Raw genomic sequence first — 26,488 nt, 5'->3', positions numbered from 1 at the left:
GGTAGAGACAGCTTGTTGGTTAGATGTGCAATGCATGTTTCTATTGGATATACAGATAATCACCTTGACAGCTAACATCGGCAGGTTAAAGCATCATTCACACTCATGAATAATTGTCCGATTGGATCATATGAGTTGACTATGAGAGAGCCTTGAAGCACTGTCACTCACAAAGTGTACAAGATGAAGATTGCCACTACACTGTATTAATCAGAGATCCATACAGTACACCTGTCACAAAAACACAATAGGAAAATGATCATTTTCAAAAGCAGCACTACCACTAGTATTGCAACAATCGCTCACTCTGACGTAGAATCACAGTGCACCATCTTTATGGTAAGAAACATCTACCTGCTGTGAATAACAACGAGTCTGGAAACCTAGCTTCATGCATTTTTCTGAGAATAATCTGCCATATTATCAGAGGAAGTTTGTATTTAAAATACTGGGACCCCTCACAGCGATTGGATATGTGATATATCAAAACAAATTAACCTCCATGATGAAAAGGTCGAGTGACTAGATAAAAATCAGCCTTTCTCAGGTTCTGAGCCCTACTACAGTATGTGTTGCTGTTAGCTAATTGGAGGGCCCAGACGAATAGAAGCTCATTGGATGGCACATGCACCGCTTGGCAAGAAGTCCTGGACGTAGGTGCACACAGCTTTACAGAGGTAGGTCATAGTGCCGTAGCGGCCACTAGGGGCGCTGTCATACAGCAGCCTGCAGATCCCGTTGGAGTGATCTTTCTCCAGAAGGTTGTCGTCAGCCCCCAGCACTTTCTGCAGAGGAGGGGAATATGGACACAATGTAAGGATGACATTGCAAAGACTGCCCGTTGTGCTATTTACTGTCCTTTAACATGTGGGGGTTTACAGGAAATGTAACTGAATAGTAGTAAATACATAAATAGTAAATGAATATATAAATATTAAAAGAATAGTAAATGGAACTGAATAACAAGCACAATAAACAATGTCAAATAAATAATATGTTCCACTGTGAAAATCAATGCTGAAAGAACAGCGGTCTGTTTCGCCAGCAGAGGTGAGACTACCGTATGGCCACTGACTGACCTGGTCGTGGTAGAACATTTCACTGGCCATGTGGACTATCTTATCTACATGGATGACACTGCCGATGCTCTCCAGCTCCACCTCGGCCAACAGGGTGAGCACCAGTATGGCCTCCACCAGCAGCTGGCGGTACTCTGGCCGGGGCACGCGATTCAGCACCGTCTCCACGTGCACCGCAAACTTGATCTCACCGGGGGTCATCTGTGATCAACAACCCCCCCAGGAGAGGTGGATAGGAAATAGACAGTGCATCATGTGGTGTGATATTGAAATCTTGTTCAGAGGTGAGCATGTGGTGAGCATGTGCTTGAATGTGTACAGGAAGATGAAATCATTTCGATGAAGGAGTATTCCACAGAGCAACGTGAAGTTGATGTGGCTCAGCCTGGAGATCTTTTAGGGCGTACCTCTCTTGTGGTTGACGCTGGAAGAATGAACCCCACAATAGATAGACCGTCACACTGAAAAAGAAAGTAGGACAATTACAACTATGCACCAGGTAGAAACAAGTTTCACGGATGCTAATTATACATGCACCAGCTAGAACAAAGTGTTTGGACTACTATGCAAAGAGTACCAGCACCCGTCACCCACAGCATCTCACCTTCTGGAGGATGGACCAGACCTTCTGGTAGAAGCCAACAGGGACTCTGTTGAGGGCTCCGTCTAGACGTCTCCTACGTAACCACTGGCCATGGCGGCTGTCTCTCACTGCCATCTTTTCTGTAGCACTCTGCAATGACTCGATGGATGGGAGTCTGTACCGCTGGAGCATACCAGGGGAAAACAATTATAGTTAAGCTTTCTCTTCATTGTTAGATCGTATAAAACCACTTGAGTTTATCACATAATACATATTTGTGGTATTGTATTCCCAGAAGTTATATACAGTACCAGTCAAAAGTTTGGACACACCTACTCAATCAAGTTTGTATTTATTTTTAACAATTTTCTACATTGTAAAATAATAGTGAAGACATCAAATCTATGAAATAACACATATGGAATCATGTAGTAACCAAAAAGTGTTAAATCAAAATATAGTTTATATTTTTCAAAGTAGCCACCATTTGCCTTGATGACAGCTTTGCACACTTTTGGCATTCTCTCAAGCAGCTCCATGAGGAATGCTTATCAAACAGTCTTGAAAGAGTTACCACATATACTGAGCACTTGTTGGCTACTTTTCCTTCACTCTGCGGTCCAACTCATCCCAAACCATCTCAATTGGGTTGATGTCGGGTGATTGTGGAGGCCAGGTCATCTGTTGCAGCACTCCATCCCTCTCCTTCTTGGTCAAATAGCTCTTACACAGCCTGGAGGTGTGTTTTGGTTCATAGTCCTGTTGAAAAATGTATTATAGTCCCAGAAAGTGCAAACCAGATGGGATGGTGTATCGCTGCAGAATGCTGTGGGAGCCATGGTAGTTAAGTGTGCCTTGAATTCTAAATAAATCACAGACAGTGTCACCAGCAAAGCACCCCCACACCATCACACTTCCTCCTCCATGCTTCACGGTGGGAACCACACATGCGGAGATCATCTATTCACCTACTCTGCGTCTCACGGCAGTTGGAACCAAAAATCGCAAATTTGGACTCGTCAGACCAAAGGACAGATTTCCCCCAGTCTAATGTCCATTGCTCGTGTTTCTTGGCCCAATCAAGTCTCTTATTATTATTTGTGTCCTTTAGTAGTGGTTTCTTTTCAGAAAGGTAATCAACCATCAAGACCTGATTCACGCAGTCTCCTCTGAACAGTTGATGTTGAGATGTGTCTGTTATTTGAAGTCTGTGAAGCATTTTTTCTGGGCTGCAAATGCTAAGGCTTTTAACTCTAATGAACTTATCCTCTGCAACAGAGGTACAGTGGGGGAAAAAAGTATTTAGTCAGCCACCAATTGTGCAAGTTCTCCCACTTAAAAAGATGAGAGAGGCCTGTAATTTTCATCATAGGTACACTTCAACTATGACAGACAAAATGAGAAAAAAAATCCAGAAAATCACATTGTAGGATTTTCTATGAATTTATTAGCAAATTATGGTGGAAAATAAGTATTTGGTCAATAACAAAAGTTTATCTCAATACTTTGTTATATACCCTTTGTTGGCAATGACAGAGGTCAAACGTTTTCTGTAAGTCTTCACAAGGTTTTCACACACTGTTGCTGGTATTTTGGCCCATTCCTCCATGCAGATCTCCTCTAGAGCAGTGATGTTTTGGGGCTGTTGCTGGGCAACACGGACTTTCAACTCCCTCCAAAGATTTTCTATGGGGTTGAGATCTGGAGACTGGCTAGGCTACTCCAGGACCTTGAAATGCTTCTTACGAAGCCACTCCTTCGTTGCCCGGGCGGTGTGTTTGGGATCATTGTCATGCTGAAAGACCCAGCCACGTTTCATCTTCAATGCCCTTGCTGATGGAAGGAGGTTTTCACTCAAAATCTCACGATACATGGCCCCATTCATTCTTTCCTTTACACGGATCAGTCGTCCTGGTCCCTTTGCAGAAAAACAGCCCAAAGCATGATGTTTCCACCCCCATGCTTCACAGTAGGTATGGTGTTCTTTGGATGCAACTCAGCATTCTTTGTCCTCCAAACACGACGAGTTGAGTTTTTACCAAAAACTTCTATTTTGGTTTCATCTGACCATATGACATTCTCCCAATCTTCTTCTGGATCATCCAAATGCTCTCTAGCAAACTTCAGACGGGCCTGGACATGTAGTGGCTTAAGCAGGGGGACACGTCTGGCACTGCAGGATTTGAGTCCCTGGCGGCGTAGTGTGTTACTGATGGTAGGCTTTGTTACTTTGGTCCCAGCTCTCTGCAGGTCATTCACTAGGTCCCCCCATGTGGTTCTGGGATTTTTGCTCACCGCTCTTGTGATCATTTTGACCCCACGGGGTGAGATCTTGCGTGGAGCCCTAGATCGAGGGAGATTATCAGTGGTCTTGTATGTCTTCCATTTCCTAATAATTGCTCCCACAGTTGATTTCTTCAAACCAAGCTGCTTACCTATTGCAGATTCAGTCTTCCCAGCCTGGTGCAGGTCTACAATTTTGTTTCTGGTGTCCTTTGACAGCTCTTTGGTCTTGGCCATAGTGGAGTTTGGAGTGTGACTGTTTGAGGTTGTGGACAGGTGTCTTTTATAATGATAACAAGTTCAAACAGGTGCCATTAATACAGGTAACGAGTGGAGGACAGAGGAGCCTCTTAAAGAAGAAGTTACAGGTCTGTGAGAGCCAGAAATCTTGCTTGTTTGTAGGTGACCAAATACTTATTTTCCACCATAATTTGCAAATAAATTCATTAAAAATCCTACAATGTGATTTTCTGGAGAAAAAAAATCAAATTTTGTCTGTCATAGTTGAAGTGTACCTATGATGAAAATTACAGGCCTCTCATCTTTTTAAGTGGGAGAACTTGCACAATTGGTGGCTGACAAAATACTTTTTTGCCCCACTGTAACTCTGGGTCTTCCTTTCCTGTGGCGGTCCTCATGAGAGCCAGTTTCATCATAGCGCTTGATGGTTTTTGCGACTGCAGTTGAAGAAACTTTCAAAGTTCTTGAAATGTTCCTTATTGACTGAACTTCATGTCTTAAGGTAATGATGGACTGTCATTACTCTTTGCTTATTTGAGCTGTTCTTGCCATAATATGGACTTTGTCTTTTACCAAAAAGCCACCCCTACCATGTCACAAAACAACTGATTGTCTCAAACACATTAAGAAGGAAATAAATTCCACAAATTAACTTTTAACAAGGCACACCTGTTAATTGAAATGCATTCCAGGTGACTACCTCATGAAGCTGGTTGAGAGAATGCCAAGAGTGTGCAAAGCTGTCATCAAGGCAAAGGGTGGCTACTTTGAAGAATCTCAAATATAAAATATATTTTGATTTGTTTAACACTTTGGTTATTACATGATTCCATATGTGTTATTTCATAGTTTTGATGTCTTCACTATTATTCTACAATGTAAAAATAGTAAAAATAAAGAAAAACCTTTGACTGAGTAGGTGGGTCCAAACCTTTGACTGAGAATGGAAGGATCAAATGTTTTATTATTAAAATATTGAAAAAATACAGACAGAAAAAGACAAACAACATGATCTGAAGTTCTGTATATATTCATATATACAGTAAGGTACAAAATAATGGCACCCTTGATAAAGATGAGCAAAAAACACTGTATACAATAAATAATACAAATACTGAGCTATTTTGCTTGCAATAAAAGGGAAATTATATTATTTTATACTAATATAATTGCTCAGAGAAAGAGATTCTGTTCAACAGGTAATAAAAAAAATGGGTCCAAATTATTGGCACCCCTGTTTTGAGTATTATAGAACGAACCCTCCTCGTGAGGATAAAGACACGGAGTCTTTTTCTAAAATGTTTTATGAGATTAGAGAACACTTTGGGAGGGATCTCAGACCATTCCTCCATACAGAATCTTTCCAGATCCTTGACGTCCTTCGACCACAAAATCAACATTTTGCAATTGCCATCTGTCTCCGGACTTGAACCCCATTGAAAACCTCTGGTTTACGTTAAGAGAATGGAAGGGTCAAATGCTTTATTATTAAAATATTGAAAAAAAAATACAGACAGAAAAAGACAAACAACATGATCTGAAGTTAGATGGGGCAGAGTCTTACAAGCATTAGAAACAACATTGGGTGTGGATACTGTCGGAAGATGTGGGTCTGAGCAAGTGTGATGTCATCAATGTGTGTAAATGTTAAGTTGTCTTTTGTTTTTGCTTATGTAAATAATTCAAACCTGGGGTTTGAATCGAAGAGGGAAGTCCATAAGCGCAGTCGAAGGACGTCAAGGATCCGGAAAGATTCTGTATGGAGGAATGGTCGAAGATCCCTCCTTAAGTGTTCTATTATCGCATAAAACATTTTTTTAAAGGCTCAGTGCCGTCATCCTCGCAAGGGGAGGGTGCTGGAGTATTGAAAACAAAATCTCTTTCACTGAGCAATTGTATTAGTATAAAATAATACATATTATTTTTTACATACAATATAGCTCAGTATTTGCATTATATAATTTACACTGTCTTTTTTGCGCATCTTTATCAAGGGTGGCAATCATTTTGGACCTGGCACCTACTGCCATACCCCGTTCAAAGGCACTTAAATCTTTTGTCTTGCCCATTCGCCCTCTGAAAGGCACACATACACAATCCATGTCTCAATTGTCTCACGGCATATACACTGATTGAAGTGGATTGAACAGGTGACATCAGTAAGGGTAGCTTTCACCTGGATTCAACTGGTCAGTCTGTCACGGAAAGAGCAGGTGTTCCTAATGTTTCGTACACTCCGTGTATATCCATACTTGTACATGTGCATGCTCAATCTCTACTTTCTGTACTCACTGACCCAAGCCACTCACCCCTGATTCAATGTTCTCGATGTCAAGGGAATGCACTGATAAGGACTGCAAAACACAAGTAAAAGGCAAATCTATCAGTGTGCACATTCGTACATCTTTAATGGTATATCTGTATTGATTACATAGATCACCATACAGTTGGAGGCTGTTGGATCTCTGTCATGATTACCGTTTCTGTATGCAGTCATAACACAGTATAGTGTCCTTACCAGCTTTCTCACTTTACTCAGATGTTTGCTCCCGCCCACACTCTTAGAGTTAGGCGAAATATCCTGGATGGCAATGGAGTCTGTACCTGTTGCGCCCGGACGCACTACAAATATACAGTAGGAACAATTATCCACTTAAAATAAAGAACACCACAGCCAAATGGCTACTTGACAAAATACAATTAAGATGAAACAGAGAAAACGTAGAGGTACGTGCTGGTTTTGAGCAGCTCTCCAGTCAGCTACTAATATCAACGGTGATCGAAGCCATTGTCACTCACCACTCTTCATCAGCCCAAACTCTTTCCCACTGAGAATGTGGTGCAGGAGGTTCTTTAGCTCTGAAGGGCTCATGTTCATCAGACACTCAGTGGCCTCCTCGCCTGGAACACGCACAGAGAATACACACTCTTATTTATACATGTTCCCTCCTCTGACCTTACATCTCAAAGAGACACATCACACAGAAATGATAGAGATGGTTGCTTTCAAATGGGCCCGACTGTCCGCAAACGTCTAATGCGGTGATGCCATCGTATACTGTATAACGTATACTGTATAACATAATGGAAGGAGCCGTCATTAAGATCAATCTGAAGGTTGTAACCCTAGCATTAGTGCTATGTCAGCGCACCAGAGCAGTTGAGAGACTGGGCCAGCTCAGTAGCCATGACCTGGATGATCAGTCCGATCCTGAGACGGAACATCTCACTGAAGAGTTTTGGCTGGGTGCGGATACACATTGCCAGGAACACCATAATCTCCTGCAGGGGGGAACACAAACACCAGTTTACAGCACGCTGAGGCACAAATCAACACTCAACATGCCGCTGGGACTAGTAGTAACCATTACATTCAGAATTATAATTTGAATATCTGAGCAACGAGTGTTCATATCGTCCCTACCTGAGTGAGAATGGCGATGGTCAGATTATTTTCACTGGCCACATCAATTAGCTTTGCCAGCTTGTCAGGGGGCATGGGGCTGTGTGGATACAATGACAACATCACTCACAAAGCAGAGCTTGGTTCTGTCTTGTCTCCATTTTGTCTCTTTCTAAAATATATGCTGAATACTGTCATGAGGGTGCCAGGTGTGTGAAGGTAAGAGGACGGTGAGCTCACGCTGAAATGGTCTTCTCCCTTGGCTCAGGGGGGAGACCCACTGTCAGGTGCTTCTGGTGGGCCAGCAGATCTGAGCAGGCCTGTCAACAAAGCAAAACACCTAAAGTTCAGAGGTAAAAAAAACATTGGAATGGTATATCTGATCACCTGAGACGTGGCACTAACTTCCTGTCATTTAAGAACTTAGATTTGATCAACCATGTACGCTGGCTAACCTAAATAACTGTGCATGAATCAACATGAGTAAGAAGGATAAACCGTTATGAATGGATTTGAAATGTGTCCTACTGTGGCTATGCGGCTAATTTCCGACACCAAGTTCAAGTGTAACCCGTACTATTAATGGTGTGGTGTGACAGTGAGATGGGCAGTGAGTGGATAGATACCTCATCCAGCTCCTCCACTTTCTTCCGGAGCATGCCAGAGATCATGCGGACGAGGCCCCAGTGTTTCAGGTTCCCAGCCTTGTCATACAGACTGCTCAGCAGCCGTCTAACAGTGGAGCCTTTACCGTGCAGCTTAGTGTCCCAGTCCATACCCCTGACACACACACGCACACACAGACAAACACAAATCAGCCCATCGCTACAAAATCTACCTAGCTAGTATGAATCGACCAGCAAAACCAAGACCAACCACTCATTGGGTATAGGGAATTTATGGTTTAGAATGGGTCCTTACTTGTCTTTGAAGAAAATGTAGAGGATGTCGGCCTGATCCTGAAGGTTTTGGGTCTGCTTCAGCACCTGCACCAGGGCCTGGTAGTCTATAGCTCCAGTCGTGTCCCTGGGCAGATTCATCTGGGCTGGAGGTGTGGCATTGGAGCCCTGGGAGACAGAAACATGGTGCACAACTCAGTGTTGTGTGGATACAACATCATACTGGTTAATAATTCCGCAGAGATGACATTCACAAGGTACAATGCCATACACTGCCATCTACATCCACCAGGTGAAGGCTTGGCTGACGGGAGCGAAACAGTTTGGTAGGGAGGTACATGTGCACGTCTGTGGAGGGAGAGGTCAGAGGAACATTGTCATGATACCCAGATGGTGACCGTGTGTGTGTATGGTTTATCTGAAACAACATTTCAAGAAAAGGGGAAAATAAGTCCTCCACAAACGACAGAGAGTATAGAGTAGAAGGCACGCAGCTCACTGTGGATGTCGAGCTCCCGTGCTTTGTGCACCAGTGAGACCATCTCACGGGTCTTTCTGGCCAACGCCCGGAAGCGGTTCAGACCGCCTTTGTGGGAGCTGATCTTTTCGCTGTGCTTCGGTATGGACAGCAACTGGTCCAGATACTGAGCCAGGTCATCCACCTCTGAAAAGAGTGGGACACACGCGCGCGTAAATTATCTTTCAAGGAATCTATACGCATGCTTACAAAATGAGCGACACGTGCAGCCAGCCAGTACACTGTCAGTTAGCTGACTTATTATCAGTCAGCTAAGAAGACTCCAGTAATACAGAAGAAATGTAAAATGTAAGAAAAAAAGGTCACAGACAACCAGGAATTCAGTTTCCTTTACGAGATGGTAGGGAGATTTTAAGATGGTTAGTTGTGTGGGAATTGACAACAGGGTAAGGAAGTAACACAATCAAAACAGGCGTTGTTGTTGTATTGACAAAGGTTTACGGCAATGTGAAAATAGGTAAACCTATTTTTTTGCGGACATTTTCTGCTAGAGACGAACTTTAGGATCTTGCGACGTTTTGCCTGAGACAAAAGTCATTTTCCTAGGCTTTACCCACTCTAGCCCATCTCCCTACCATCATTACACTGTCAGGCCATGCACAGCTCCAGCAGCATTGTAACCACACATACACGGTTGTCATGGTGACCACTGTAGTCACCACCCTGCTCACCATCGTCCATGAAGGACAGTTGAGAGCAACAGGAAGTATTCATGAACTTGGACAGTTTCCCTGTCTGAATCCTGCATGAGGAGGGGAAGAGCAACCAATGTCATTAGGTGTTTCTGCTGAAAGCAAGAACAACTTTGAAAATCCGACACTCGTATTATTTGCTTTCCGCTGCCACCTGTAGTGCCGAAACTGTAAAAGCGACCAACACCAAAACAACATTAAAGTGTGCAGGCGGACTGTCTTCAGTATGCTTGAAAACAACTTTTTGATGCTACTTATAGTTTTCACACGACAACCATGTTTGCATAACTCCCAATGGATTTCAATGGTCATTGGTTCGAATGGTAAAAACTCCGGTCGTAACTAGTCTTTAACCGTTTAAGCCACAAACGCCATTCAAACTTTAAAACTGGAATAGGGCGCTTGTGTACAGCTTTCTATGTATACTTCTTGAACTATACCCCTTTTAAATTAGCATAAAAGCTCCATAGGCTTCAACGGAAAATATTTTGATTCGCCACTGTTCTTGAACTGTTTATGGTAAAAACACTAAACCAATTCTAAAATATGCAGACGGACACAACTTACATTGCTTGTCAAAAGTGTGTTGATACTACTGTATGTATACTTTTTCAACTATAACCATTTTTCATTTGCATAAAAGCTCCATAGATTTCAATGGTAAATGTGGACACGACACCAATGTTAAAATGTGCTGAATTAATCACAATTGATTGCTTGTCAAAATAATTGTTATACTGATTATACTTTTTCAACTACAACCATTTTATATTAGTATAAACTCTCCATAGGCTACAATAGGATGGATTTGGATTTGCCCCTGCTCTTGAACCATTTATGCTACAAACTCCAAACCAACATATTGACCCAATTTATATTGCTTATCAAAAGATTGTTGATATTATTTGTGCTTTTTAAACTATAAACCATTCAACATTTGCATAAAAGCTCCAAAGACTTCAAAGGTAAATGTTAGATTCGCCACTGCTCTAGATCCGTTTAAACGACAAACACCAACCCAATGTTGAAATGTGCAGACCGACTCAACTTAGATTGCTCCAATACAGCTTTTTTGCTTTAATTCACACTTTATAACCTATAAAGCTTGTTGCGTCGCCATTTATTTCAACGGCGAAATAAAGGCTTCAACATTCTAAACTGAAATCATCTCCACAGAACTACCAGAATGTTCAAACTAAAACATTTTTCAGAGCTTAAGTACTCACACTAGCCGACTATACTAGCTCACTATAATAACTCCACACTTACCAACCACCCTAAAATAACGCACTATAACATACACATAGCCTATGAAAACCCTATTACTACTACCACCACCACTACTACTGCCGTCACCACCCACTACCACTATTTCACAACCATAAATACCTCAAGACAAGCAAGCGCACACATTTCCCGTTAGGAAATGTCCTTTTCTGGTTTTGTCACTGATGTTGATCGTTCTAATAGGCCAGTCGGTGGAACTCAATCCCATGATCTAACTAGACATTCTTCTATCAGGAACACCTCACCTCGCTCCTCCGTAATAACCATCTTGCAGTTTTCTCAGAACGGCTAGTACTGCAGGGTCCACCTCTTCGTGGTCATCAGCTGCAATAGAGTTCCAGAGAGTGGATTGTCAGGAGTAAGTTACGCACGGTACACTATTTGATTAGGCTGCAGAGTCATGATGGGGCGGTGGTCAGGTCAAGTGACTTACTGAGCATATTGGATGAGATAGGGAAGGAGACCGTGGGACAGCCGGTAATTCTCCAGCGGGAAGCCAGGTAGGAAAGGTCATTACGCAGCATCTCCAATATCATGTGGTTGTCCAATGCCAAGTAGAATTCCTGATGATCAATGAACTGGACATAACAAGAGCGACAGGGAGATGTCAGTGTTGAGTGTAATCAACAGCTGGTAGCTAACACACAACATATCCTGACAGGGCTTCATCTCACCTGAGGGGTGAAGGAGAAGACGGTGTCACGGATGATGTAGAATTTTGATGTCCCCAGAATGCCAATGCGCCTGTATGGTCTCCCAGTGAGGCCTAGTCTCTGGTTGCGACCTGCATGGCCAACACGATGAAGAGTTATTGGGACAATCATGGCACACATTATATTTCTAAACCTGGCTTACACATCACATAAACGGGCTCTTAAAGCCAAGGGGTCAAATTAACATCATGAACAACAAAAGCTATTAGCACAAGCATTAGGCTGTATCTTTATCCTTTTAATGCATCTCTAGGTGTAGTGTTCAGTTCACCTAGCCTTGCATAGATGTGGCTCAACACCCTGGAGGGCTGGACTCTGATAGGATGGAAGTCCTCCAAGGTCTCAGCATCTATCCCTTGTTTCATCAACAGATGTTTGATGTGGTCCGTCTCAGCTAAGATGGACACTGAAAGCAAATCAGACAATAAAGAACACTTCAATTTTGTCTAGTTTGAAGAGCCTCAAGAGCTCAAGGAGTCTCTAGTGTATGATATAAGTCATTTAAAACAATTAACACCAAGAGAATGTATTATTTGAACCACTGTAGCGGATTTATGAGACTCAATTAGGCACAATCTCTTCCAAATGGCATCTTTTGTACTGCAATTTATTACAGTCACCTACTGTACACATTATGACTACAAATATGTGTATTCTCCTGCTGAGGTCAATATATCTTCTCTTCTTCCAGACTGCCTGGTGTGATCATTCTTACCTTGAACCACAACATCAGGTTTGGATACAGTGGACAACCGTCTGTTCAGAGGATCAATCTCTCCTGGGGCTAAAAAACCCTAAAAAAGGACAAGGAAATCAATTGAGTATTTATAGTCAGTTTCAGTTGTATACATTTATTAGAAATAACCAAATACTCTCCCTTCCGGCTATTGGGATAAAATCCATAGTGCTATTTCAAAATGTAAATAGCAAGGTAAGCGAGCCTGAATAAAATTAACAAACTTGCATTACACCCCATCCTATCCGTACCAAACCTTAACGTGTATTTCCAGGTACTAGCATTACACCCCATCCTATCCGTACCAAACCTTAACGTGTATTTCCAGGTACTAGCATTACACCCCATCCTCTCCGTACCAAACCTTAACGTGTATTTCCAGGTACTAGCATTACACCCCATCCTATCCGTACCAAACCTTAACGTGTATTTCCAGGTACTAGCATTACACCCCATCCTCTCCGTACCAAACCTTAACGTGTATTTCCAGGTACTAGCATTACACCCCATCCTCTCCGTACCAAACCTTAACGTGTATTTCCAGGTACTAGCATTACACCCCATCCTCTCCGTACCAAACCTTAACGTGTATTTCCAGGTACTAGCATTACACCCCATCCTCTCCGTACCAAACCTTAACGTGTATTTCCAGGTACTAGCATTACACCCCATCCTCTCCGTACCAAACCTTAACGTGTATTTCCAGGTACTAGCATTACACCCCATCCTATCCGTACCAAACCTTAACGTGTATTTCCAGGTACTAGCATAACACCCCATCCTCTCCGTACCAAACCTTAACGTGTATTTCCAGGTACTAGCATTACACCCCATCCTATCCGTACCAAACCTTAACGTGTATTTCCAGGTACTAGCATTACACCCCATCCTATCCGTACCAAACCTTAACGTGTATTTCCAGGTACTAGCATTACACCCCATCCTCTCCGTACCAAACCTTAACGTGTATTTCCAGGTACTAGCATTACACCCCATCCTCTCCGTACCAAACCTTAACGTGTATTTCCAGGTACTAGCATTACACCCCATCCTCTCCGTACCAAACCTTAACGTGTATTTCCAGGTACTAGCATTACACCCCATCCTCTCCGTACCAAACCTTAACGTGTATTTCCAGGTACTAGCATTACACCCCATCCTCTCCGTACCAAACCTTAACGTGTATTTCCAGGTACTAGCATTACACCCCATCTTCTCCGTACCAAACCTTAACGTGTATTTCCAGGTACTAGCATTACACACCATCCTATCCGTACCAAACTTTAACGTGTATTTCCAGGCACTAGCATTTCGCCCCAATCAAAATGCATGCTCATACTCCAATATTTCACAATAAGGCCTGGTTGGCGCCCCCCTTGGGTTCGTGCCGTCGGGAAGATCTTCGTGGACTATACTCGGCCTTGTCTCAGGGTAGTAAGTTGGTGGTTGAAGATATCTCTCTAGTGGTGTGGGGGCTGTGCTTTGGCAAAGTGGGTGGGGTTATATCCTGCCTGGTTGGCCCTGTCCGGGGGTATAGTCGGACGGGGTCACAGTGTCTCCCGACCCCTCCTGTCTCAGCCTCCAGTAACTATGCTGTAATAGTTTATGTGTCGGGGGGCTAGGGTCAGTCTGTTATATCTGGAGTATTTCTCCTGTCTTATCCGGTGTCCTGTGTGAATTTAAGTAGGCTCCCTCTAATTCTCTCTCTTTCTCTCGGAGGACCTGAGCCCTAGGACCATGCCTCAGGACTACCTGGCCTGATGAATCTTTGCGGTCCCCAGTCCAACTGGTCGTGCTGCTGCTCCAGTTTCAACTGTTCTGCCTGCGGCTATGGAACCCTGACCTGTTCACTGGATGTACTGCCTTGTCCCAGACTTGCTGTTTTCGACTCTCTCTGCCGCACCTGCTGTCTCTAACTCTGAATGATCGGCTATGAAAAGCCAACTGACATTTACTACCGAGGTGCTGACCTGTTGCACCCTCTACAACCCCTGTGATTATTATTATTTGACCCTGCTGGTCATCTATGAACGTTTGAACATCTTGACCATGTACTGTTATAGTCTCCACCCGGCATAGCCAGAAGAGGACTGGCCACTCCTCAGAGCCCGCTTCCTCTCTAGGTTTCTTCCTAGGTTCCTGCCAGTTTAGGGAGTTTTTCCCAACCGTGCTTCTACATCTGCATTGCTTGCTGTTTGGGGTTTTAGGCTGGGTTTCTGTATAGCACTTTGTGACATCGGCTGATGTAAAAAGGGCTTTCAAATACATTTGATTGATTGATTTGCACCCCCCCCCCCCCCCCCCCCAGTGGTCCAAATGTGGAATCTGTACCCTTGCCAATATCATGGACAGTAATGGCTTGAGAGAATTCCAAGATTTGAAAGACACATACACATTACCAGGCAAATTATTTTTCCTTTATTTACAACTTAGATCAGCTATGCTGGCCTATGGAGTCCCTTGGGAAACCCAACTACCGAACCATCCAATGATGGGATTTATAAACAAATGATCAAAAAAATACATTAACATTTGTTCACAGACTGTATTTAACAGCAAGGAAACATTTTACGATGAGATTGGCTCCAACTCCCAACTGTTCACTTTGTCCCCTAAATAAGGCAGGCACATTCCCCCATATGACGTGGGAGTGACCTGCAGTTAAATGCTTCTGGGGCAAAGTCACAAAATTTATTTCGAAGTGCATGAATATAAATATTCAATGCTTGCATCTATTATGTTACTTAACGATGATAGCTCCTTGAATCTCTCAGTCAATCAGAGACGATTACTGCTGGTAGGCAGCACAGCTGTGAAAAACGTTGGCTCTTAGATGGTAATCACCTCACCCTCCCCCAATTCACCAGGGGATACAGTTACTAGAAGCTCTAACATCAGAATAATCAACAGAGAGAATGAATGGTGCTAGTCAAGGAACAACTGAGGCCTGGACAAATATACTTGACTCTGTAAATAATCATCTCAGCTAAATCCCAAACCATACAAAGAAACAATCTATAAAGGCCAACACATGCATACAAACAATATACTGTATATACACTGAGTGTACAAAACATTAAGAACACCTGCTCTTTCCATCACATAGACTGACCAGGTGAATCCAGGTAAAAGCTGTGATCCCGTATTGATGTCACTTTTAAATCCACTTCAAATCAGTGTAGATGAAAGGGAGGAGACAGGTTAAAGGATTTTTAAGCCTTGAGACAATTGAGACGTGGATTGTGTATGTGTGCCATTCACCCTCTGACTGACGAGCAACCCTAGTTGATAGGGGGGTGGGAAACATGGTTTCTGGGAGTGGGAGGTGGGGGGGGTTGGATGGAGACATATTGGCTGGGTGGGGTTCGGGGAATGGGACACAGAATTTAGTATTTATTATTAAAATCTGTATATATTTCTTAAAAACATTATTTTATTTTTTTGGGCAGCCTACGGGTACAGGTTTTTATAAACTTTGAATTTGAAATGGACCATTAACCACTCCAACACAAAAATAACAAATAAAACTTTGGTCGCAAAGAAAGTAAATAACCGCTGAGAGTCACAAGGGCATTACGTACCATATAACGCAACAATAATAATGTTGATCACTGTAGTTAGTTGCATTTTGATTTCAATGCGCTCTACATTTTGTTTGGGTACTGTAAACACCTCATCCATCAAGGAGAAATAATGATACATTTTCAACAATAATGAACATTCTTGACTAACCCTGTGTAGTGTAATTAAAAGGAAAGCAGGGTCACACTTTATTTGGATAGTCCAGATTTTCCATCTATAGATGCTCTACAGATGGACATACTGTCAACAAACTTGATAAGCAACCGCTTGCTAAGGTTACAGTTAGGGTTAGGCTTAGAATAAGGGTTAAGGTTTGGGCTAGGGTTGGGGTAAGGGTTACGTTTAAGCTTAGAATAAGGGTTAAGGTTATGGTTAGGGTTAGGGTTAGAGCTAGGGTTAGTAGATAGTTCGTTGAATTGTTACTGATAGTCTGTAGAACATCTACAGATGGACTATCCCAATAAAGTGTTACCGAAAGCAGTGAATAGATTAACTTACATCAGCCATCAGGTTTCCCAGTATGTACAGAGACTGTCCCCACATCAGAGGTAACTTGCCCATGGGAACTCTCTCTACAGAATGGGGATTCACATACTCCTCGTCTACCTGTATAAAACAACACACACAGTGCTAATTTTACCTGCTGTATATTCTAAGCGGACTCAGTTATTATGATAATGAATTTAGATGAGTGTGACCCTCACCTTGTCTGCAGGGACACTATAGAGCTCAGGCAATAGGCTAAGGCCATCCTTCTGTTTGATCATAATAGCCTCCAGGGCATCTCTGTATTCTTGCACCTGATGATACAGGACAAACTCTTGATCACAATAGAACCCACACACGAGACCGAATGAATGCGGTCTCCGAATTGAGCCATTACCCGTTGGCCATTGTATGTCCACATCCCCCCTGACTGACCTGCTCAGGGCTGTTGATGAAGATCCCATCCAGAATGAGGTAAGTCCAGAAAAGTGGCCACTCACATTCAATATTCTCAAAGAGCTTCAGCTCAGATGACTCATAATATATGCGACTGGGGTCCTGGAGGATACATGAACATGTACACAATATATCAAAATACACAAAGGAATCCGTTCATCAGTTGAGGGTGGGAGAAGGCTGTGGGGGTAGATATCTTGGCCAGTCAAAAAGAAGCAAAACATAAATATGAAATATAATTTTCACCTCTTTGGGGGTTTTGTGTCCATCTCTGAGGAACCTGCAGCATCCATATCTCCCCTAAGAGGAAAGATAGAGAGACAGCTAGTGACACATCGACCATATGGGCAGTGCTCCCATGCTACAGTCATCATTACAGTGTTCTGCTCTGACAGACAGAGAATGTCGGTACACCACACTGACCGGCCCTGTCATCACCTTCCTATTCCAATACGCCACACGTTTCATATACAGTACTCTCCTCGGCAGTTAATACCCGACTATTAAAAGGCTAATATATAACACAAAATATTCAATAGATGAACTCCAAACAAGGACAGCACTGAATGTAACGGTAGAGGACAACCTCACCTGCAACTTGGAAATTATTTCCTCCTTGGTCATATTAACGATGTCAATGTCTTCCACAGCGAACGCTGGGTACGAGATAATGGACAGAACCCCAGCATCCACCTCTTTGGACGTGGAAGCTCTTGGCAACATGGAACTAAGGATCGACTGACCATATAAAAAGGGAGAGAGAAAGGGGGGAGGGAGAGAGTAATATCTTCTTCAAAGACTTGAGAAAGTGAGTGAAAACATGTCGCTGGGAGCTTGGGCTCCTGTCCTCTCTCTATGGTCATCACAAGGCTTACCGTGCAGCGCTGAATGTCATCAGCTAATGCATGGACTACAGATTCATGACCCCCCTTGGCGCCAAACAGATTGAGGCCATCCAGGGCCTCAAGTGCAGCCTACAGACACGCATAGGAAAATAGATGGCTGTTGTCAATATGACAATCACTTTGCTAGTGTGCACACATTACTATGATACTGAAATAATACCCATTGGTATCACCCACAGTAAAAGGTCACATTTATCATAAGTTGCTAGTTGATGAAAAGATGGAAGGTCAAACATAATTGGCTGAGTGTTATTGGCGTCCGTGATTTGTGCCTACTCAGTACTATCAACCGCGTTCCATAAGTATAATTCCAAGAAGTCGACAGATATCAGATATACAGTACATGTTGCGTAAAAGACAACTTACTTTCGCCATGCCGATTGAGCTGACGTTGATCTCCGGGATCCCCTGGTTTGTCTTGTCCCCACGTTCCCACATTCCAAAATCCTGGGAAAATCAAGACAAAATCAAACCGAGTAACAACTGGTCCATACTTCTTAGATCAAAGACACGCGACTACCGTAGCACTCAGCAAACACACTGAACGTCAACCTCATGTCAAACAAAATTACATACTGCCACTTTATACGCAGCCTCGATGTAGAACATAAGATTCTGGATGATGTCCACCTCATCCCGAGTGTAGACGATGTGAAGGCCTGCCAATGACAGCAGACAGGATTCAAAAACAACTTTTTAATGTTCATCTTCAGTTCACATAATATCATTTCAAAGTATGCATTCAGGTCTCTGTAATAGAATGTACTTGTCGAAAACAAATGTAGAGATTAATAAATGCATTTCTATAGATTCCAAAATCATTTCATAGGTTACGTCCATATGTCGCATGCTTATGTAACAGTATAACTTTAGACCGTCCCCTCGCCCCGACCTCGGGCGCGAACCAGGGACCCTCTGCACACATCAACAACAGTCACCCACGAAGCATCGTTACCCATCGCTCCACAAAAGCCGCGGCTCTTGCAGAGCAAGGGGAACCACTACTTCTAGGTTTCAGAGCAAGTGACGTAACCGACTGACAGGCTGCTAGCTCGCACCACCGCTAACTAGCTAGCCATTTCACATCCTTTACACTTATCCCGGACTGCATCTATTAAGGTTGCAGCAATGCTGGAGGAGAAGAGAGGGCACACCATAGGAGCAGTTGACATATAAGAGGAGGGGACATATCCCCCCCAATATTCAAGAGGGCTATTTGACCCCCCCCCTCAAATAATTTTCTATCCCATTAATCCAGGTGCATAAATGTTATAATTTTTCTTCCACTTTGACATGACAGAGTATTTTGTGTAGATCATTGACCAAAAATTCCAAATTTAAAACACAACAAAATGTGGAAAAAGTCAAGGGTTGCCCCTTATTTAAATTGTATTTGTGACTGTTTATGTCTATGTACTGTATATTGTATTCCAGGTTCCTGCTGAACTTACAGTGCCTTATGAAAGTTTTGAAATGAGTGGGCATTCAAAAGGAACCATAAGGAGAAGTGGGCATTTCAAAAGGAACCATATATGGAGAAGTGGGAATTTTAAAAGTAGTCTTTTAACACTAGAATCTCGGAATTCCATAACTACTAGAACCACAATGACTTGATATTTCAATTATTATTATTTCAAATGTTCAATAATAAATAATACTTTGTAAAATGTATTAATTTTTAATGAGTTAATGTAGCTAACGTTAGCTAGCAACAATAAAACAAACGACATCTTGAGTGGCACCTTTTGAAACCCCCACTTTTCCTGAGAGATGACGTGTCATTGGTTGACAGCAGTAGGGCTCTGAGAGATGATGTCGCAGCTGGACCCCTCTCGGAATGACGGCTGTATTTTTCTAGTGACTAGGTGTATTGATACACCATCCAAAGCCTAATGAATAACTTCATCATGCTCAAAGGGACATTCAGCATCTGCTTTAAAAAATATATACTGTATATACTGTATATATATATATATTTTTTTACACGCAACCACCAATCGTTGCCTTTCTTTGCAAGGCATTGAAAAACATCCCTGATCTTTGTGGTTGAAGCTGTGCTTGAAATTCACTACTCAATTCAGGAACCTTACAGATAATTGTATGTTGTGTGGTAGAGATGGGGTGGTCATAAAAATGTCAACCACTATTATTGTACACAGAATGAGTCCATGGAACTTATTATGTGATTTGTTAAAGGCATACTTTGGGATTTTCCCAGAGATTAACTCATGGATACCATTTTTTATGTCTATGTGTCCAGTATGAAGGAAGTTTAGAGGTAGTTTCGCGAGCCAATGCTAACTAGCGTATCTGCTAACAAAGTATTTTAGAGATTGAGAGCTTTCCAGTGTTATTTGTTTGGTCCAATCAAAATAATGCACGACTTAACAGAATTGTAAGGCTTTCTCATTGCAATGTTGCAATGGCGTAGAAAATAAATACCATGCCCAGGGCACTGGTTTCCCAAAACCATTGTAGCATTGCAATCTGGTCTCAGAGCAGGTTGAGCACTCAGATCATCTTTCGTCCATTTAGTTTCAATGGAATTAAGATGATCATAGTGCTACAACGCGTTTGAGAAACCTAGCACAGGTCATTCTCCAGTCACCTCTCTGTCCTCCAATTGTTCTCCAATCTGGCAGCAACCGGTGGCACAAACTCCCGGTAGAAAAAGGGCCGACGTTTGGAGCCACTTTACTTATTGTGTTGATTCAAACAAGACCAAATGCAACGTTTCTACGGGAGAAACGTTGACAGGGAAAAATACTACCAACCTCAAGAGACATCTGAAAGCGCATCATTCCAACATACGCTCAGGTAATAACAGATTGATAATGCTACTTAGTTAGCTTGCTGCAACCTATCAGACCACTACTTATGACATAACTTTGATTACAATAGCTATGGTATGGGGCAGGGCTCCGGTCTGCGACCATTTTCTCGCATTTTGCTACCTTTTGACTTGGCTGTGAGTAAAATGTATCATTGGTCGCATTAGTGCGAGCTGAACATTCATTACATGGTCACCTCGCTCAAAACGTCCTATTTTTTGGGCTTCTAAAACCATGATTTGGTCAAACAGTAAACTACATTATCATCATGAGTCCTGTAATGAAAGTGTCTTCCCTGCCCCTGGGCCTGTTGGGGCCTGTTTCGCTGGGGCCTGCTGCTGTGATGAGCGAGCCACAGGATGTGCGCTCCGGGAGAGAAAAAAAGACTTCTGATTCTCGAACATTTCAAAAGCAATTTGGAGAAATCCATAGCTTTTGAAGAAACTACTTTAATCATTTGTAATGATAATTGACAGTCTGGCTTACAGTCCTTACAAAAGCTCCACAGCACACTACAGCTTGAGGAGAGAATGTACTACAACGCGTGCAAGCTCATATTTATTTAAAGAGAAACAAATGAGCTAATTAGTTGTTGAGAGGAAAGGAACATGTTTGATTTAATATTGAGCTTAATGGCAACTATTTTACAACTGGGATTTGTTTTATGGCTTTTAGACAGGAAATGCTCAATTGCGCATCAGCCATTGCAAGTGCATATAGAGTAGGAGGCTACAACTGCATCGTTTGTTTTTAGGACATTACATTTACTGTTAGATTACTACATGACTACTAGCAGTGGGTAATATATTTAGTGTTAGAGATCTAGCTAATGTGTTTTGAGTTACCCCCCCTCTCTCTCACTCCCCCTTTCTTTGTGCGATATGTTATGCCGAAAAATATGCTGGTAGGACAAGGCTATGTATGTTTGTGCACATGAAAGTCAGTGATGTATGTTTACTATAGGTTAATGAGGCAATAAAAATGTAACGTGACTAAAACGAAAGGGCATTTCGTTGACTAAAATGGCCCACTGTTTTCGAAATGTTGACAATAACTACACTAAATCATTATTCAACTGACAAAAATGTGACTTAAACTAAATCTACAGAATGAACACATTGACCAACAGAGCATCTTTGAATAGCCCTCTTCATGTACACCTAAAAACAACAAACAAGTGTTTTTTTAATGTTTTAATCTTCTGTATATAAAGTGTAATATTGGGATGTAAACACAAACTTAAACACATTTAACTCAATATCTGACATGGGACAGTTGCCTTCTTCAATTTGAACCAAAACCATGTGTGTGTGTGTGGTGTATACTTTTGATACCATGAAGATTTGTAAGACTACCAAAAAACACCCTGTGTGACCCTGTTTCAGCCCATTGTGACGCAGGGGGTGAACACTATTTGTCAGCTGACACTATTTGGCATGACAGGAATCTGACACATTTTCAATATCTTTGGGTGCAAGTCAGGGGAGAATGACTGCCCCCTGTATTGAAGTTCAAGGCCGACCGCGGTACTGCAGGCATTGTTAGCCCGAAAACAAGATACACAATTATAGTGAATGGAAAAATGGCAATCTTTGTGCAGTCAAGTCTGTTTTTCCTGTGTTTTGTATCATATTTATACAACAGCTGAAGAAACTAACACTTTAAAAGTGTGAAAATGTTATAATGTGATATGTAATAGTTGCTGGTTGAAAATTCAATCTACACAGGACTTTCGCATCAGCAGGTTTTCCATGGGTGAAATTTTGGCCTGCCAGGTGACATCACCAGGTGGTATAAGTTAATACACCAATAACAAAGAGAGTTCGAAACCTCTCTGCCAATAACAGCTAATTTCCAGTTTACATATCCCTCCCATTAGGCCCCTCTATGTTGGTGGATTGATCCACATTGTGGTTAATGCACTGCTTTGGTGCCCTACCCCTCCCCACTCAGACCAGTCCCAGACAGTCTTGCAAAATTACAGCTTGAATTCGTTTTTGGGGCTAAAATCCGTTTTTGAAACTTTTTGACAATTTTAATGCGAAACTATGACAGCAAGATACTTAATCATTACCCAGAAACAATTTGATATTGAAAAAAAAATATAAAAAAATGCTGCACTGGACCTTTAAATGCAGAAAATGCGTTTTCAAGTTTATACATTTTTCCCGGGGGGGAAGACCCCCAGACCCTGTGCTGAAATGCGTCCACGCCGTTGCTAAAATCATCCCGACGCCACTGGGGCACACAGTGGAGTATGAGTTTACCTGATGCAGTCATCTGGGCCAGGAAGAGCAGGAATATGGAGGTGGCATCCACCTGCAGGTGACCCCACTCATCGTCTCCCACCACCGTGGCAGTTGTCTGGGAATCATACTTGGCGTGCAGGCAGTCAGATTTGTTCTTGCTGTATTTAAACTTCTCCACTTTGTCAATCTGAGAAAAATGGAACAACCACAAACACCAGGACTTAAGACCAGTTCATTTGAGGTCAATAAAAAAAAAATGCAGTTTGTAGGCTAATCCTAAAAGAGAAGCCACACGTCATATTCTGTAATCTGTATATAGAATGTTGATCTATTGACATGTTTATTTCAAACAGTGACCTTTCCTTTGATTTCCTTTGCTCGATGAGAAATTAACCACCACCACAGCATGCAAGCTGAAGTGTGATTAATGGCCCACATTACAACTGTGAATGGCACAATCCTTGCCTGCATACCTGCCTCATCATACACTGCAGCAGGCTCCTCATGAGTTTAACTACATTCTGTGGAGAGATAGAGAGAGAGATAGTCAGCACCCAGGCTCAACCATGACCTTCAACCTCCCCCATCTGCCCATCCCCCATCTGCCAGCAGAATCAGAGTAACCTGAAACCCGTCCCCAGCGTAATGGCCTGCCCCCTGGCATTTCCATGTGGGAACACACACACACATTCAAATCAACACACACACACACTGACCTACCATGGGCCGGACCAATTTAGGTCTATTTACAGCTGCTAAAGCTCTATGCCAAGGACAGCCGTGAAGATAATTATAGGGGTTACTGTCAGCCAGGTATTAGAAAATATACACTTGTGTTACTCCCATTTAAACTTTTAAAAAACAATACTGGTTTGAGACAGACAGGTAACTGGAAGGCTCTCCCACCTGTTCCAGCTCGTAGGCCTTCGCCTTGTCCTCATCTCGGTCAGCGTTCTTGCGGTAGGCCAGGCTGAGGGCCCACACAGACAGGATGCCGTAAACATTGTCCCGGACCCAGGCATGGTGGGTCTCCGGGTCCCTTGGGAGAAGCCCCGTCACCGGATCCTGGTCATAAGAGGAACATAGCATCACATTCAGTAACACTGGACATACACAGATACATGGTGATTACATACATACATACATACATACATACATACATACATACATGGTGTGTACATATGCATACTAAACATGAATGTTTACACACAATATCACCCATGTGCAAGCATTCACATGCAATTATAATCATAATAATAATCAAACTAATAATAATCATTGACATTGTATTTCTTCCTATGATTTCAATTGATTGTAAATCAAAATCCACTATCATTTACACACAATCAGCCAGTCATAGTGAATGAATTGTAACCACTGTTTATGTTGACTGATGTGACAAATTATGAATTGTTCCAACAGGCAAGCAGTGCAGTTTAAAATACAAATTATATTTGTAAATTGTTATTTCAGTTTCTGTTTGGTAGTAAGTAATTAGGCCTAGCGGGGCCTCAGATTTCCGTCATCTGGATTCTGGAGAGGTCGTTTTTTAGATCAGTATAGAACCTCAATAAAAATTCCTTTTGGAGTTGAAAGTCCTTTTAAAAATTCCCTAGAACTGAGCCTCTCAGTCCTTCTGCATACAAATTATCCCAGGGAATACCCCAGACCCACTAAGCAAGGGGACTGGAATTGGTCAAACTCGCAGTTTAATATACTTACAAAATCTTCTTTCCCTAAAAGCATGATGGTTATTACTTTTTTATATGAAAGGGGAGGTTAACTTGGCCCCAGGCAATCGATCTGAGATTGACTTAAAGACAGCTCTACTCAAATACTATCTTTTGGTATTTTTTTTTTCATTAGTCCATTGTTGATACAGTCCGAAAATGTTTTGCATGTCAGCAATCAAGTTTTCAAGATATTGGACTTTCTAGAAGCCAAGTGTCATCGATCACATCCTCATGAGGCTAATATCTTGAAAACTTGACTGCTGACATGCAAACACATTTTGGGATTGTATCAACAGTTGACTAATGAAAAACAATACCAAAATATCGTTTTTTAGAGGAGTTTCCCTTTAAGTGTCAGTCATGGGATTATTATTTTTTTGAGCTGAACATGTGTAACTAAGTAGGCTACTACACATACAGCATGTCAAGGGTAACCTATTGTCATAAATAGGCCCACAGTGCACTCACCTGGTGACGAAGTATTGTTTTCGTAACCATCCGCGCATAATTGTCGAGTTTCACCCCAGAGTTACTACGGCTCCTCATGATGTTGCTTGATGTTTTGCGTGAATTTCAGCCCTCAATCCTCGCTGACATTCTCTCTAATACAGCTTGTTATGTAGTTGCACCATCGGATGAGAACATGAGAGGGAAGCAAATGTCAAAGTCTAGGAGGGTGCGTTCTGCTCAAGGTATCTGTTACACTGCCCATGGCTGCTCACAGACCAGTTGATCTGTATTTTCTGTGTGCAGTAGGCCTATACCCAGTGTACAGTTGACTAGCATCTTCAAAAGAACAACGTAACAATGTCATTAGATGGAGTTGTCATAAACTATAACATCAAGTTAAATATAAAGTTATTAATGCTAAGTTATAAAGTTTCGAAAGTATATATATACAAATAAAGCTATAACCAAAAAGTCTACAAAATGTGGAAATATCTATACCATCAATATGAGCAGTCAATGTGTCACGTCTGCTCCTGCTCCTCCCCTCCGGCAGACAACATCACCAGAGTACTAACCACCGGTCCTGGGATTCACCATTACGCACACCTGGAACTCATCATTACGCGCACCTGTGAATCATTATGATTCACTCCTGAACTCCATTACCTTCATCTGTTCCTCCCCTTTATATGTCACTCTCCCAGGTTCACTCACCAGATGGTATTGTTCTTGTGTATCGGCGGTCTGCCTTATGTTAGTGGCGTGTTCTTGGTTTTGTTGTTTTATTAAAACGTTTCACCTGCTTCTGACTTCACTGACGCATCATTACAGAATACCAACTCAAAATATGGAAGCAGCAGGACAACCGGACATCTCCCAGACGATCAATGAACAAGTTGACCTTCTTCGTCAACACCATGATCAACTGGGGATGGCCATGGAAGAGGTTCTCCGCAGTCTACAACGTCTCAACAGTGGAGGATATTCTAGAGCCAGTCTACCCAACGAGCCAGGCCATTCAGCAACCCCGCTCAGGTCAGCGATGCCCTTCTATCCCTCCCGGGGAAATATGACGATACACCATCCAAATGCCGTGGCTTCTTCCTTCAGTGCTCCCTCTATTTCGCACATCAGATGGGAGCTCCCACCACCGAGAGGTCTAAAGTTGCAACGGTTATTTCTCTGCTGACTGGGCGGGCATTGGAATACCCTACGGCCGTCTAGGAGAGGAGGAGCTTGAGTCTTATGAGGGGTTCATGGCTCTGTTTTAATTTTATTTTCGATCATCCCGCGGCGGGCAGAGAGGGAGGTGAGCGTCTGCTTCAGCTCCAGCAGGAGAATCA

General features: G+C 42.4%; 1 protein-coding gene across 1 annotated transcript; it reads right to left on the bottom strand.

Moving 5' to 3' along the window:
• Positions 1-186: 186 nt before the first annotated feature.
• LOC139536909 (phosphorylase b kinase regulatory subunit alpha, skeletal muscle isoform-like) lies at positions 187-25,385 on the bottom strand. Its single transcript, XM_071337626.1, has 32 exons — positions 25,164-25,385; positions 23,869-24,027; positions 23,436-23,483; positions 22,981-23,149; positions 18,459-18,541; positions 18,249-18,329; positions 17,853-17,951; positions 17,569-17,715; positions 17,224-17,277; positions 16,957-17,079; positions 16,740-16,835; positions 16,534-16,641; positions 12,433-12,511; positions 11,989-12,123; positions 11,679-11,788; positions 11,438-11,582; positions 11,250-11,328; positions 9,697-9,767; positions 8,987-9,151; positions 8,759-8,835; positions 8,510-8,655; positions 8,215-8,368; positions 7,829-7,908; positions 7,610-7,688; positions 7,338-7,467; positions 6,985-7,086; positions 6,704-6,807; positions 6,495-6,539; positions 1,684-1,845; positions 1,487-1,540; positions 1,080-1,280; positions 187-785 (listed from the first exon to the last, which is right to left on the bottom strand). Exons 1-32 carry the CDS (start codon positions 25,239-25,241, stop codon positions 612-614), a joined length of 3,537 nt encoding a protein of 1,178 aa, XP_071193727.1. The 5' UTR covers positions 25,242-25,385; the 3' UTR covers positions 187-611.
• Positions 25,386-26,488: the final 1,103 nt, after the last annotated feature.

The sequence above is a fragment of the Salvelinus alpinus genome, chromosome 13, assembly GCF_045679555.1.
Source record: "Salvelinus alpinus chromosome 13, SLU_Salpinus.1, whole genome shotgun sequence".
NCBI classification, from domain to species: Eukaryota; Metazoa; Chordata; class Actinopteri; order Salmoniformes; family Salmonidae; genus Salvelinus; species Salvelinus alpinus.
Note: the sequence above shows the minus strand (reverse complement) of the source record. Positions and strands in the feature narration are given on the sequence as shown.